This window comes from Melitaea cinxia, chromosome Z, assembly GCF_905220565.1.
Source record: "Melitaea cinxia chromosome Z, ilMelCinx1.1, whole genome shotgun sequence".
Lineage (NCBI taxonomy): Eukaryota > Metazoa > Arthropoda > Insecta > Lepidoptera > Nymphalidae > Melitaea > Melitaea cinxia.
This window is the reverse complement of record NC_059424.1, coordinates 12,483,988-12,499,524: the sequence shown is the minus strand read 5'-3', so window position 1 is coordinate 12,499,524 and position 15,537 is coordinate 12,483,988. Positions and strand designations below refer to the sequence as shown.

The window sequence follows — 15,537 nt, the reverse complement described above, 5'->3', positions numbered from 1 at the left end:
AACATAGTAATAAAATTATTTATTAAGAAACGAGTTGAATAAAGAACTACACATTACATTTTATTAATTGTAATTTTCTGGAGCGGCCCGAATGTGGCCTTAACCTTGACCTTACAGAAGAACACAGCCAAGAAATACCATTATCAAACATTGTCGTATTCCTATGGTGTGTAAGGTGACCAGACCTCTTGTGAAGGGCTCTAGATATGGTGGCCAACGCGATTGCGATGCTTCTGGTGTTGCAGGCATCTAAAGGCTACCATACCGTAAACGCATAACATCATGTTAGCCGTACGCTAGTCTGCCGCCTTTGTTGTTTCATTTGCTTTTTGTGTTTTATCGTAATACATGCCAACCTTTTAATTAAATATAGCTTACTGTGCTCTTTTGCTCCATAAATACCGTAGTAGTAAATTAAAGATACGACGATTTGGTTCGACTCTTGAATACCGTTATAAGATCGTTTTGTTATTAAATATTACATACAGTTTTATTCAAATAAAGTAATTACTTTGAACAATTGGAGATTGTTATGTAATTAGTTATATTTTGTTTTTACCACACGGTCAGTTATAGAGAGAAACAACTATAGCAATCTGCATTTTCCTCGAAACATTCCGAAACATGTACTAAGTACTACTTACTATCAAGCGACAGATCTCACAACATTCTTACTAAGAGTACTGATATTGATATACATATATTTACGATAATTGAATGCTTTACGGAGCATTATCTACGTATGTACATACCAGTAAAGGTTCAAGGCGCTAAAGGATAATCAATAAGTATTAAGATAAATTTGAATTTATCTTATTAAATTTGAATTGAAACAGAAAAGTTCGTTAATTATTACAATAAAAATTATTATCAAAATGCGTTACTTGTGTAAATTTATCTACTACTCGACCTATTTCAATATATAGCGAAATTTTGTGTTCTTACAACAATTGAGATTTAACGTCTAAAGTAAAACTTTTGAATGTACATTAATAGTTTAAGACAGCAACTAATGCACGCGGAGTAGGAAGCGTGCGCGTCAGCAAAGCTCAGCTCTACTTCCACTGGTTGATTGCGAGTAGCAAGTTATGTCGCGGTTCGTTGATCGAGTCCGCACCGTCTTCGTAAGTATCGTTCCAAGTTGGCAGGCAAAGTTTGTGCGGTGTGGAGTGATAAGCCACCCTCCGCCCACATCGATCGAAGTATCTGCGCGCGCACCACCCCTCCGCGCATATATATCAGCAACCGCGCGAGAAACCCTCACAACGCTAGAGGACGCGCGCGATCGCCTGTAACGCCGCTCGCCAGGGGCGCCGCTCTTTCTCTTTTCTCTCTTTTTCTCTGTTCGTCTGTTTCTCGCTGATGCGGTCGCGCTGAGGCCGATGCGGGCGCCGCCATGCCGCGCTGCCTCATGGCCAAGAAGTGGAAGGCGGCTCCGGCAACCGAGCTGGCCGACGAGTCCGATGAGGAGATCGACGTGGTCGGCGAGGGGCGCGGCCGGAGCCCCGCACCCGCCGCCACCGCGCCGGGGCCCTCGCCGCGCGACCCCGAGCCAACTCTCCTCTACAACGGTAAGCACTTGTTACTCGTAATCAACCTTAGTTATCTTTAAAATATTTACATTTACCGCATAATGGTAGAAACTTGTGTAGTGTATGCACTAGAAAACAAACAGAACATGTTACGAACGTTCGGCATGAATATTATTTTGGTAAAAAAGGCTCATGATCGCGCGTGGGCTCGTTCATGCATACTATTTATCACAAAATGGAGAACTTCATGCTCATAGCCCTACATTAAATACAAACATTGTCAGATAATTGAGTGGCAAGGTACTATTGTTTAACTGCATGGAGTAGACACCACCACTACACATCCAAATCGCAAGACGTTCGGAATAACCTAAAACATTGAAGAAAAAAGGTAAGATGACGCATTACGCATAAGGCACATTACATTAAAGTTAGTAAATATATATATAAATTTTAAATATATAAAAAGGCTTGCTATAAGCTTTGCTGTGTTGCGATTGCTAATTTTATACTCACGCGAATTCTGTCATATTAACTCATAGTTGTAACGCTATGCGCATGCGACATACTATTGCGTTTATTTATCATTTAAAAAAAAACATGTTACTTTTTTTGATATGACTACTAGTTGATATCAAAATACTATTAAAATAAAATGCGAATCCTTACTTATGCACGACTAATGCGGCGGTACACAGTTTAAATATAACACAAAAGCAGTTGAAGATTAGTCGTAATTCTTTGGTGTACATCTAACATTTTTCAATTTTCCATATAAATCAATTTATCACACAAGTGTTAAGGTTTTTTTAATATTCGTCTCTTAATTAATAAAATATTAAATTACAAATATTACGTATACAATATAAGATAATCATTTCGGTTACATGTGCATCGGGTTTTTAAATTTCAAATTGGCTAATATTAATGGTCCTTCGTTACTGTCGTGTTATTTGATAAATAGATCACTCTACGAATAAACTCTAGGTCGTCGTAGTCTTCTTTAATTTTTATATTAGTTTTAATTTATATTTCAGTTTTAAAAATTAGGTCTCTTAACTAGTTCCACATAAAGAAAAAAGTTCTGAACTTAAGCAAACTGACGGAAACAGAACCTAAAACTGAAATATGTTTACTTTTTTTATACTTATTATCCGAGTTCACTGAACTTTGTAAATATTTCTGATTCGGCTTCGAATAATTAATGAACGAAATTATTCAATAAATAATTTCAACTAAACTTACAAAACAGTACATTATCATGATATGACGTGACCTTAAGACAAATTAAGTAGTAGCTTGAAAGACCCGCGACTTCATCCGCGTGCAATTTAACAAAAAAGTATTGTTCAGTTCGTAGAGTTATAAAATAAATAAATTTCTAAAATAAAAGTAGCGTAAGTTACTCCTTACTACAGTTATTTGCCGTTTATCTAGCCGTTTCAGAGATTAGCCGGAACAAACAGGCAGATAGACGAACAGACAGACAGGCAAAAATTGTAAACATTCATATGCATTTAGTAGAAAGCGGTTATTTTAATATTACAAATAGACACTTCAATTTTATTTATTTGTATAGATTTTCAAGGGAATCAATACGTAATAAAAGCCCTGGCAGACGCTAATCTCTTGCTTTAAAAACGTTGATCTTGAGAAAATCAACACTTTGAATTCTGAAAAATTTTACATATCTATAATTTTTTTTTTTTTTTTACATAATTGGTAACTACTTGAAACCTAAATATTTTATGTATATAAATAAAAATTTCGTTTCACGATGTATGTGCACTTTGCCACCCCTACTCTCAATTCCCCTAGGAGCTCTGATCACCTTACTCACCAACAGAAACACAACACTGCTTGAAAACAGTATTATTTAACTGTGGTCTTATGTAAGGTCGAGGTACTACCGCAGTCGGGCTGCTCCATATTTCGTGCAGGATATTTCCTGCTGTGCCCTACCTCCGTTAAAACTACTGAAATTACTTTACTGTATCATTTTGGCAAATATTATAAAACATATCTCTTTCTCAACTTCCTTTCGCCTTTCCAACCGATCACACTTTTCGTAATGAGTCGAGGAATTCGAGGAGTCAAGCGCACGCAAGAAGTTTTACTTCAAAAATACCTTATTATATATATATCTACTTTTTAAAATAAATTAATCGGGCAACATAAAACCCATGCGACAACACAATTCATATTAAGATTTCAATTTTACAACTTTACGTTCTAAATTTAAATCTTCAGTTATTTTCTCTTTTCTATATTAAAATGGGAACAATGGAATTACAAAAATTTAAAAGTGATTCCTATGGGTCTGGTGACCTTTACGGTGCTGAGAGTCCCATTAATGTTGACATTTGATCTCCACTACGATCGGATATTTATATTTTTATACGTAAACATTGGTACGCAAACATTTGTTCCTTCATTGTGCTTCGGAGACTATGTAAAGCCGACGCGGAAATACTTAGAAACAGACTACAATCAACCCGTAATTTGCACTAGTTTGAATTAAACTTCGACCGAGAAGTACGCTTATAGGCTTATTTCATCATTTTTTTTTTCAGGAAATAATCGCTTTAAAATTACTTCGATCTTTTAACCACTTGGTCAACAATTAACTAATCGTATTTATTTTATTAACTATACATACCGGTATTAATGTTTTATTTCAGTATTTTTATAAAATATCTGTAAAATTATTAGGTAGTTGCGAGAAAACCAGACTTTTTTTCAATTAAATTCAATATTATTCATGCCTTTTTAAGTGTATAAATATACAAAATAAATAAAATTTTATAAGGTACGGCACAGCGGGAAATATCTTGTTCAAAGCTGGACCTTACAGAGATAATAGTAAAGATTATTACTTTCAAGCTGTGTTGTGTTCCTGTGGTGGGAAAAGTGATCGGGCTCCTGGAAGTATTGTCAGCAACGCGCTGGCGATGCTTCTGGTGTTGCAGGCATCTATATGCTACGCTAATCCAAGAGGTAGACAGGGTTATTTTCCTAGTTGTATTAAAAAAAGAAATATTCGTATAATTTTTAAGAGTTAATGAAGAATATGAAGAATATATAATAAGAATTACACATAAATATTTGTATAAAAGTTAACACATGAATAAGAGCTCGTCGCATCGTATATATTCGTACTGCTACTGTGTATAAAACAATGCTTATCCGTGCAGTTCGACGAGATTACGCGAACGTCCGAGCGTCTAAATCCGATCATTGAATACGACGTAATCGTATTTTATACAGAGAAATGCAATTACAGCAAGACTAAATAAAAATGTGCTGCATTTATTTTAAATGAAATGTAGCATCTTTTCTTCTGTCTCGTTAAAACCCGTATTATATGTTTTTCATACGTTCTAGTCGTAATAAACATTTTACGTTGAATTTTTATCTCGACAAGCTTTTCTTTATTAGTTACAAATACTCCTTCATAAGAATTTTTACGGCTATTTGTTACTTATATGTTGTGTTCAACTTTTATATTGTGTTCAATATACCTATAAAGTTATTAAAAAGTTTGTAATATTTGTCGAAATATTAATTTGGATGATTGGTATTAAAATAGACTGGACCACAAAGAGAAAGGGTATATGTATGTAAATCATCACTACATAATATAAAACAAAGTCGCTTCTCGCTGTATGTATACTTAGATCTTTAAAACTACGCAACGGATTTTGATGCGGTTTGCTTTGGTAAATAGAGTGTTTCCAGAGGAATAATACATGCAAATATAGTAGAGGAACCCTGACAGTTTTAGAGGTTTTTAATGTGATGTCGTAAATAAACAAATTTTTTGTGCATCATCATCATTATTACAGCCTATACAGTCCACTGCTGGACAAAGGCCTCCACAAGTTTACGCCAAAAATAACGGAACTCATGTGTGTTGCCCATAGTCACCACGCTGGGCAGGCAGGTTGGTGACCGCAGGGCTGACTTTGTCGCACCGAAGACGCTGCTGCCCGTCTTCGGCCTGTGTATTTCAAAGCCAGCAGTTGTATGGTTATCCCGCCATCGGTCGGCTTTTTAAGTTCCAAGGTGGTAGTGGAACTGTGTTATACCTTAGTCGCCTCTTACGACACCCATGAGAAGAGAAGGAGTGGCTATATTCTTTAGTGCCGTAGCTACACAGTACATACATTACAAATATTTATTTTATATTTTATACTAGCTGACCCGGCGAACTTCGTATCGCCTAACACAAACTTTATCGTATGGTATTAAAGTTCAAATTGACTTTTAAGTATTATCACAAACCTTTTGTATGGGAGTATAGAAAAGTGTTGTTTTTAGACTTTTTCAGGAAATTTAAATTTTTTTTTTTAGAATTTTTCTCTCCGTAAGAACCATCCTCGTACTTCAAGGAATATTTTAAAAAAGAATTAGCGAAATCGGTCCAACCGTTCTCGAGTTTTGCGCTTAGCAACACATTCAGCGACTCATTTTTATATTATAGATTAGGTCTTTACCTATGAAATTGCCGTTTCGTCGCACTGACTATTTCAAAACTAAGAAAAAAATCACTAAGAACTCGAATTTCAAATTATTTATATTTTAAAAACATAGAATTCTTTTTTTATAATTAGTCATTTGTTTAACGGTTAGCGTTCTGTTTACATCGCATTTGTACGTTTTTCGTCATCATGGATATGTAAAAAATTCGAGTGATTATGGACTATAAGTTCCGTCGTGGTAGCAAAGCGGCAGAAGCGGCACGCAACATCAGTGACGTTTACGATACACTACTAACGATCGTTCCACCCGTTATTGGCTTGCTCACTTTCGTTCCGGAAATTTTGACCTAAGCAATGAATCACGTGGTCGGCCGAAAATGTTGGTCGACAATGACGAATTAAAGGCGATTGTGGAGGGTGGTGATTCTAAAACTACAGCTGAATTAGCAGCAGCTTTCGAAGTTAGCACTAAAACAATATTGGTCCATTTGAGTTAAATTGGCAAAGTAAAGAAGCTAGACAAATTGGTGCCTTACGAATTGAATAAACGCCAGTGCGAAATACGCGTCGATACGTGCCTTGCACTGCTCAACAGACAGACAAACGAAGGCATATTGAATCGCATTGTTACTTGTGACGAAAAATAGATTATATTCGACCGCAAATGCTCAGCTAGTTGGTTAAATCCTGGTTCAGTACCTAAACAATGCTCTAAACGACGACGTTGTTTCATCTAAAGCTACTTCATCAGACGATGTAAATTATATCTTTTCTTCAAGAAATTTAAAAGTATCTTAAATTTTAAAGAAATAAATAAAAATACACACATTGGAACATTATATAGTCTGCAATTCACGTAGATATTTTAATACTATTTTCAAGTCTATCAAGCCTATATTTCGGTGTTGCAATTGTTTAGCGAAGCGACAAGCTTTTATGTAGTGATGTGCTGGATCGTCAAAAATGTATATCCGCGGATACGAATCCGGATACGGATATTTATTTACTCACTTAATTCGTGTCGATGCGTGACCTTGAAACGATAGTTGACATCACGCCCACCGCAACGACGGGCAAGACAGGGCAGACAGTGGCAGTAGGCAATGACAGATTATTGTTTATAAATAATTTTTATGACTATTGTTTTAATCGAAAGCAGATGCTTGTCTTGTGGTCCCGTTTAAATTTGAGCAAGATCTGATAACTACTTTTGTAATTGAAGTTGTTTTTTTTTTCGTTTGCGAGAAACACAATTATTTAGCAACCATCCATCCAAGAAACGTCGGCGATAAAATCCAAAAAAGTTCTTTCAACTAAAAAGTTATTTGTTTTTCATTTTCTTATATTTATAAAAGTAATGTCATGACTTTCTATGTGTAATTAGTGATCTCATAAGATAATTGATTTAGTTTATTTGAGTTATATACTATTAGTATGGTAACTTCCTAAATTATATGTGTGCAATTAAAGGGAATATATCCGCCAACCCGCATTGGAGCAGCGTGGTGGATTAATCTCTGATCCTTCTCCTACATGGGGAAAGAGGCCTATGCCCAAAAGCGGGATATTACAGGCTAAAGCGAAATAAAAGGAGCCAAATATTTGATTTTAAGAAATAAAAAATACTCGGAATAGAATTTTTTAAATTATATTACTTAAAAACAGCCTAAGTTATTATGCAGCATTTTTCATCCTGTCAATTGAATTTGAAAATTAATAAAAGATCCGTAAAAGATCCGCAAAAAAAGTGACGGATACGGATACGGACCTCACTTTTCCCGCGTATATCCGCGGATACGGATACGGATATCCGGAACATCACTACTTTTATGTTGGCCCGAGTTACTTACAGTCGACCTGCAGTGTTACCGATTGACAGCGCAAGAGCGAAGAGCGAAGGCACTGAGCCTGTCTGCAACGAAAGGAAAATCATGTCGCGTTTTCTCAGAGTTAAAAATAACGGTTCAATGCGTCGAAGAGGAATTAGAGTGTAGTTTTTAAAAGATTTCAGTACGTAAACTTTTACATACTATTTTAATCTTTTAGTTTTTTTTAAATATATTATTAACTATCCTTTTATATACTCGTATACTTCGTTATATAACTTCCTTATAATTATAATAAAAGGATATATATATATATATATATATAACATACTTTATAAAAACTATGTGTTCTTTCGAAAACACAAATTTTTGATAAGTGATGTTTTTCTCAAGTTATGTTCTGCGCTAAGTTCCTCCTCCTCCGAGGGAAGGGTCGGGTGTAGGTTCGGCAACGCACTTTCAATGCTTCTTGTGTTTCAGGCGTCTGTAGGCTACGGTAGCCGCTTACCATCACGTGGGCCGTAAGCTTGTTTGCCGGCCTAGTTTTAAAAAAATAACAAATTGGTTGTGTTCGTCGATTATTCCGACAGTTGAAAAGGCTTAAAACTTTTATTATAGAAAAAAACTATTATTCCCAGACAATTCATGCCATGCATGCATATAACCCACAACTTGGCATAGGACTCTCCTCATGTAAAAAATAACCTAAAAAACCTTACAAATAAGGAAAGAAAAGATAAATAATTATTACCATAATCTCATCATCCGAATTATCTCATTCTATTTCAAAATAAAAATCATTCGAAGTTTAACTATAATTTTTATCACACAAAATAAATACTTACATATTTTGTTAAGTACCAAATATCATATTTTTAATTTGTTTAAAACCTATATAAATAAAAATGAATGTTGCTAAGCGCAAAATCGAGAATGGCTCGACCAATTCGGCTAATTTGTTTTTATTTGTTTCTTAAGGCCCACGGAAGGTTAAAACCTTATATAAAACCTTAAATACTAAAAAAAATCAAAATATATTTTTTAAAAAGTTAATTTTTACTATTAACTTTTGACAGAACGAAGTCTGTCCGGGCAGCTAGTATTAAATAATTGCGAAATTAAATTAAATTTAGTTTTACCAAATAACTAATAATTTACTACTAAAAACTTAAAATCATGAATATTTAAAGCTCTATCTGTTAACTATCCATTAACAGAATCTAATACCAGACATCAATAAAAGTATAATGCAATGTTTTTTTTTATGTTGCTATGAATATTAATTCGTTTTTTTTTATCAAGAAGGTGCAATACGTCGTAACCGCTTGGGTGGCGAACCATGAAACGAGGGTCACTTATTGATTTTCTGGTTCACACTGCCGCATGTAGCTAATTATGCAGAGCCGATATAGTTCCGTAGACCTTCAATTGGTGCGTATTCATTGGCGTCATAAATTGATTTCTTATTTAATTAATCATAGTAATGTCTTATGGAAAGAAACGATGGAATTATAAACATTTTTACATAACAAATGTCGTATAAAAGAAATAAATTAAAATAACAAATTTTTTTTTGCATAAAACCTGTAATATCCCACTGGCGGGGCATAGGCCTCTTTCTCCATGTAAGAGGAGGATTAAACAAAGGATAAGGTCCTTGGACCAAATAAATTAAAGTGAGATAATTGTATATGTTTAATTGTTGTCACATGTAATAGATAGTTTACTCAATCAAAAGAAGGTTTGGAAATTTAATTTTTAAATACTACAACTATTTTGCCTTTAAAATTGAATAAAATTAAAACAGTTATTAATTGCAATAAACTTTTCCAATTTCATAAATTCTACGGTAATTAAACTATGAAATTATACTTGTTATTCGTAGGCTATATATAATATATTTTTTGAACATACACTAAAACCGATACTCTATTTTACTGAAAAATATATCATTACTACGAGTTCGTAACTATTACGTAGTAGTAACGTACGTAGCAACCCGAGTTTTCAAAAACATGAAATATTACTAAGCTCCTATTTGTAATCTGCATAAACAATTTTTTTCCATTTCTATTTCTCAGACTGAAATAAATTGTTAAAATTTACACCGAAAACAACTTAGAGAAATAAATAATAAAAGTAAAAAATTTAATAGATCTTTTTCAAGAAAAATCTTTTTATAAATTATCAAAAAGATCATATAATGATTATTCTTTCGTTTTGAAATTTATTCGAAACGAAGAGAATAATGGGAGGAAAGCATTCTATCATTTTACTGGACCATTTGTTGCAGTCGTAAGGTACTTTTAATGAAGTGATATTGAAATAGTTCGAGCAAAACGATTCAAAGTTTTAATTTAAAGTTTTTAGTTGTTATTTAATTTCCATGCTTTAAAAATTCACATTTTAACAAACGTTTTTATGGAAAATAAGAAGTTACTGGATTATAGTTTTAAAAATACTATTTAAAATACTAATTAATTTAAATTATAAGTTTGAACATTATTATGGTTCTATTGTTATACTTCTATAATAATACAATAAACAAAATAGTGTCTATGCGTGTCTGTGTGTCAAATACATGGTAGTTGTAGTAAATGTATTTTTTTTACTGATTTAATGTATTTTTTAAAGATAGTTTTAAAAAATATTCGCATTCTGCACTCCTCTATATAAACTATAAGTGAGCGAAATTTCATACTCCTCCGTTCGCGCAATTTTCGTAAAATAGGGGTACAAAGTTTTTGTTTCACGTATTAATATTTAGATTCTTTAAAATTCAATTTAAATACTCGTTTTAACTAAATTGAATTTTAATTTGTATTTTAAAAAATAGTAATAATTTATATTATATATAATGTGCTGTTATAATAAGTTGCTTACCTAATGATCGAATGACTATCTATATATTTATTTTTAAATAGTCATTATTTCCCTCCATTACTCCATAACTTGAGAACAACTTTACTTATTTAATTCATTATTTTTTAAAGTTTTCTAATACTTAGTTCAAAATTCATATAGAATAAAAAATTTAAGAAAAATACGTAGAAATTTTGAAAATATTAGAAAATGTAAAAGATTGCATAAATTTCACGCGTTTGCTTGTTCGCAAGACCAATAATAATTCTGTATAGGGACTACTTTAGGATATACTTTACGAATTACTCACATACTTACTAAATACAGGTACACAAAAAATTTCATAAAGGTCGGTTCAGCCTTTTCAGAGGAGTGTGACCACAAAAACTGCGGCACACGATATTTTTGTTAATTGGATATGTTTGGAATTAATGGGGAACAAAGTTGAATTTGTTCTATAAAAAGTTACGGTCATAAAAATACATAACTTGGCACCACAACATCGGTAAAATATGTATTTCCCAAACAACGATCAGAATTAAATTAAAGTAATTAGTTAATACAATCATATATCATAAAAAAGTCAGTCAGTCCACTGCTGGACATAGGCCTCCCCAATTTCGTGTTATACTGCGATTATTACTATTTAAATCAAAACAATCGCTATTCTTGTGAATGTCTATAATATTGCTATAAACATTGATCTGTATAATTATGTTGCGAATACGAAATAGAACTTTATTTATCTACTGTCGTGTAAAAATGTTACGACATTATAAAAGTGGAAGGGTATTTCGTTGGACAAAGTAAGATTTTATTAATACTAAAATCGCAAAGATGAAGATATTGTTGTCAATAATATAATAATCAAACAGCTAAAAATTCAAACTAAAGATAATAGGAACTGAATTAAAAACCAATACTTTATCTTGATATGACTGTTAGAGAAAAAAATTTAACCCAATTAAATGTTAAATTCGTTAATAAGAAAAGTACTAGCTCAATATAATCCCGTCAATCAGCCCAAGATCTTCAAAAATTCTGCTTAGCGAAGGTCAAAATGTTAGCTTCGGATAAAATCAGAATACCCATTATTTTTACGGATAAAATAACATCTTTTCATATCGTCAGGAAATAAAAGAATAATATTTAAAACTTATAACGGGTGAGTTATTGTACAACAGGAGAGATATTTAAGAATAATGCAGTTAATACAGATTAACAATATCGCGTTTTGTTGGAAAATGACATTTAAGAATTTTAATTGACATATAAGTTTTTTCAATGGGAATTTATTCATTCAAGTGTTTAGAATACACCATATTTTTTTAGTTTTTACTTACGCTTCAGCCTTTAATATCCCACTACTGGGCATAGGCCTCTTTCCCCATGTAGGAGAAGGATCAGAGCTTAATCCACCACGCTGCTCCAATGCGGGTTGGCGGATATATTCCCGGCGGATAGTAGGGATACTATGAGTAACGATCGCTATCAGGTGTACATGATAACAACCGGGACCGACGGCTTAACGTGCTCTCCGAGGCACGGTGGGGAGACCCACAAGGACTGCACAAACACCCAGACCTCAGCAAACACCTGTATGGCCAATACAAATGTTTGTCGTGTGCGGGGATCGAACCCGCAACCAATTAGTTTTTAAATTAATATTAAATATTAAATATATATATGAAAAATAGATGTTGTTTGATTCTCAGACCTACCTAATATGCACACAAAATTTCATGAGAATCGGTCAAGCCGTTTCGGAGGAGTTTAACTACAAACACCGCGGCACGAGAATTTTATATATTAGATATTACCGGACGTACTCGCTGTGGCGGTGGCGCGCGCATATCTTAACAGCCGCGCATAGCCCTGTTTTCTGCGTTAAAATTAAATTATTAATAATAGAGATGGAACTCAACGCAAACTCAACTCTTGCTAATAACTTTTGCAATTTTTGTATGCAAGAAAATCATTCTAACCCATTTTTCTAGACGTCTTTTCGGGTCCAATGAGCGATTGCTCATATTTTTAGGAACTTTATCTTTATTTAACGCGTTTCTTAATTTGTTGACTAGAGTATATAGCCTTCGTGTAGTCCTAGAAGCCAAACAACATTTTTACAATTTTGTGTATTGTTTATATCTTAATATTTGTCTGATCCCTCGTCGTTAAGGATTTATTTTAGTGTACGTGTTTGTGTTTGTGTGTGTGTGTTATAATAAATTTGGCATTTATTATGAATTATCTTAGGTAATACTTATTCTAAAAGTCGAGGTATTTGACTACCACTACAAACGCGAAAGTTTAGATGGATAAATGTTTGTTTATTCAATCTCGCCAGCACTGCCGAAATTTGATCTGAAATAGCGCATAGTTGCTTTTATCCCGGAATAATATTAAGCTCCTGTTTTGGGATTTGTTTTTATTTTTCACAAGGTAATGGATGGCCATAGGCTTAAAGATTTATTTTCTCATAAAAACCTAACGTTTACTTATAATGAGCTATAATCAATATCTATAGTAGTATGTAACAATTTTTACCCCTGGAACGCTTAATCGAAACATTATAATTACATTGTATATACGTGTTCTTTTATTTTTTAAATTAAAAGTATTCATGCTATCCGAACCTTTATTTGATGAACCGTGATTTGGTAAATTATTATTATATAACTGCACTCCCTAAAACAATATTGTTATATAATACATAATGAAATACATGTTTTGTACAGAAAAACATAACATATGCGATAATAACAATAAGAACTTGTAATAAATAAATACAAGCAAAGATGTACAAGTGGTGGCAAATATGTGAGAATGTTGAGTCTTCGAAACAGCTGCTTGACAGCTTTTTCCGGAGAACGGGAGTGAACTCCATTTCTGTCTGACCTAAATATGAAATCGCTTAATTTACGCTATAAAAACTTATTTTTGTAATGTTTTCGAATCGACAATGACGTCGTGTGAAATTGCATTCAGTAAAATGACATTGCATTCACCTTCCATGGACACCCCAGCAAGTACATTGTAAATTAATTGCATCTGTTTTTATAGTACTATAACAATTTATTTAATGATATATTTTATACTGTATGAATGTTATACTTTAGCCATTATTGAAGATTTATACCAAACGATATATTTAAGATTATTTAGTTAAAGAAAAAAAAAACTTATTTGAGTTTCTCTTTAAACTTTAAAATCTTACATTTTGTATATTTTACTTTATTCTGTCTTACACTTTGGCCCAAATCTATCCTTGAAGCATCTCTCTCCTCTGTGAACACACAACAAGTATCCAGGTTGGGGGTATAGAGGGGCGCGGCGGGGACGGGGCGCACCCTCGGGGTATTCGGGGGTCGAGATTCAACTGGTGCAATGCGGCGTACCCCTTCGCTCATCCCTCTATCCGGGTTGGTTTTTGCTATTGTATTTGCGGCGCGCAGTTGGCACGCTAAGCTTAGATTTTGATACGTTTGTTTTGTATCAATGCCTCAAATTATATCCGAGCTTATTATTTTTATATTTTTTGTTTTTTTGATATTGTTATAATAAGGTTGAAATATGACCTGTCTTTGACTTTTCATGTGGCTTACTGGAGTAAGGATTTCAGTAGTAAGTCAATGTCGCTTAAAAGCTATCATTTTTATATGAAAACTAGCTGTCCCCGCGATTTCGTCCGCGTGGAATTTAAAAAAAGTTATTTTTCAGTTTGCTGCGTTATTTATTTATTGAACACCAACAAACTACCATATTTCAAGTACATATACAATACCAAAAAAAGTAATAAAAAAAAAAAACGGAGAAAAGTCCTCTGGCCCGTTAGACCGACGATCTACGTAAGATTGCTGGTGTAGGCTGGATGAGGATTGCGGAAAACCGGAATCTCTGGCGCGAACTTGGGGAGGTCTATGTCCAGCAGTGGACTGAAGAAATAGGCTGAACTTTCTAAGTGTAACTAAAATTATCGGTGATAACTACATCAAATTTGACTGACATGTACTAATAACATACACATGGCAAGAACTTAAGATAGTGTTTTACAATTAAATTAGCTACAATAAAAGATTTTAAAAAAATCAAAGAATTAAAGAGAAATAAATAAAATACTAAAATAAAAGTAGCCTAAGTTACTTGTTATTACATCAGCTATCTACCAGTGAAAGTTCCGTCAATATCGGTCTAGTCGTTTCAGAGATTAGCCAGAACAAATAGACAGACAGACAGACAAACAAAAATTGTAAAAAATGTTATTTTGGTACATGTACCGTGTATACAACAACCATATGCATTTAGTAAAGAGCTTTTATTTTAATATTACAAAACAGACACTTCAATTTTATTTATTTGTATAGATGTAAATTATTAACATACAAAACTATTTATTAGCTTTCGTAAAATTAGGGAAATATATTAGCGTCAGTATTTTCCCCGGATATTTTAATTTTATTATTGAAAGAAAGAAAGAGAGATTTTATTATTCAAAATATAATTAGCTGTACACTTTTGTCAAAAAGTGGTACACCTAGGAGACAAAGTGTACTTCTTCAAAGTATTTTTAAGTTAGGTGGTATATTGTTAAATAATTCCAGAGCCAAATTAATTTTCGAAAGTTACAAGATAGATAGAAGATCTGTGAACAAAAATTTCACATTTCGAAAAATTTAATTTGAGAACCATTTTATCAAACTCGTTTTACATTCTAATTAATTCTGTAATGACATCGTCCACTTTGCCTCCTATAGTTCCACCATCTAGGTACCATATATATCATATGAAATTACAAAATTTGGTTATGTCATTCAAAAAAGCCCTGCCAGCGGAGTT

General features: G+C 33.1%; 1 protein-coding gene across 1 annotated transcript in view; it reads left to right on the top strand.

Annotated features, from left to right (window-relative positions):
- Positions 1 to 1,396: 1,396 nt before the first annotated feature.
- LOC123668808 (transcriptional repressor scratch 2-like) overlaps positions 1,397 to 15,537 on the top strand; it is a 30,281-nt gene continuing 16,140 nt past the window's right edge. The window contains exon 1 of the mRNA XM_045602500.1: positions 1,397 to 1,571. Coding sequence (XP_045458456.1) covers positions 1,397 to 1,571 — 175 coding nt within the window. The remainder of the gene's footprint in view (positions 1,572 to 15,537) is intronic.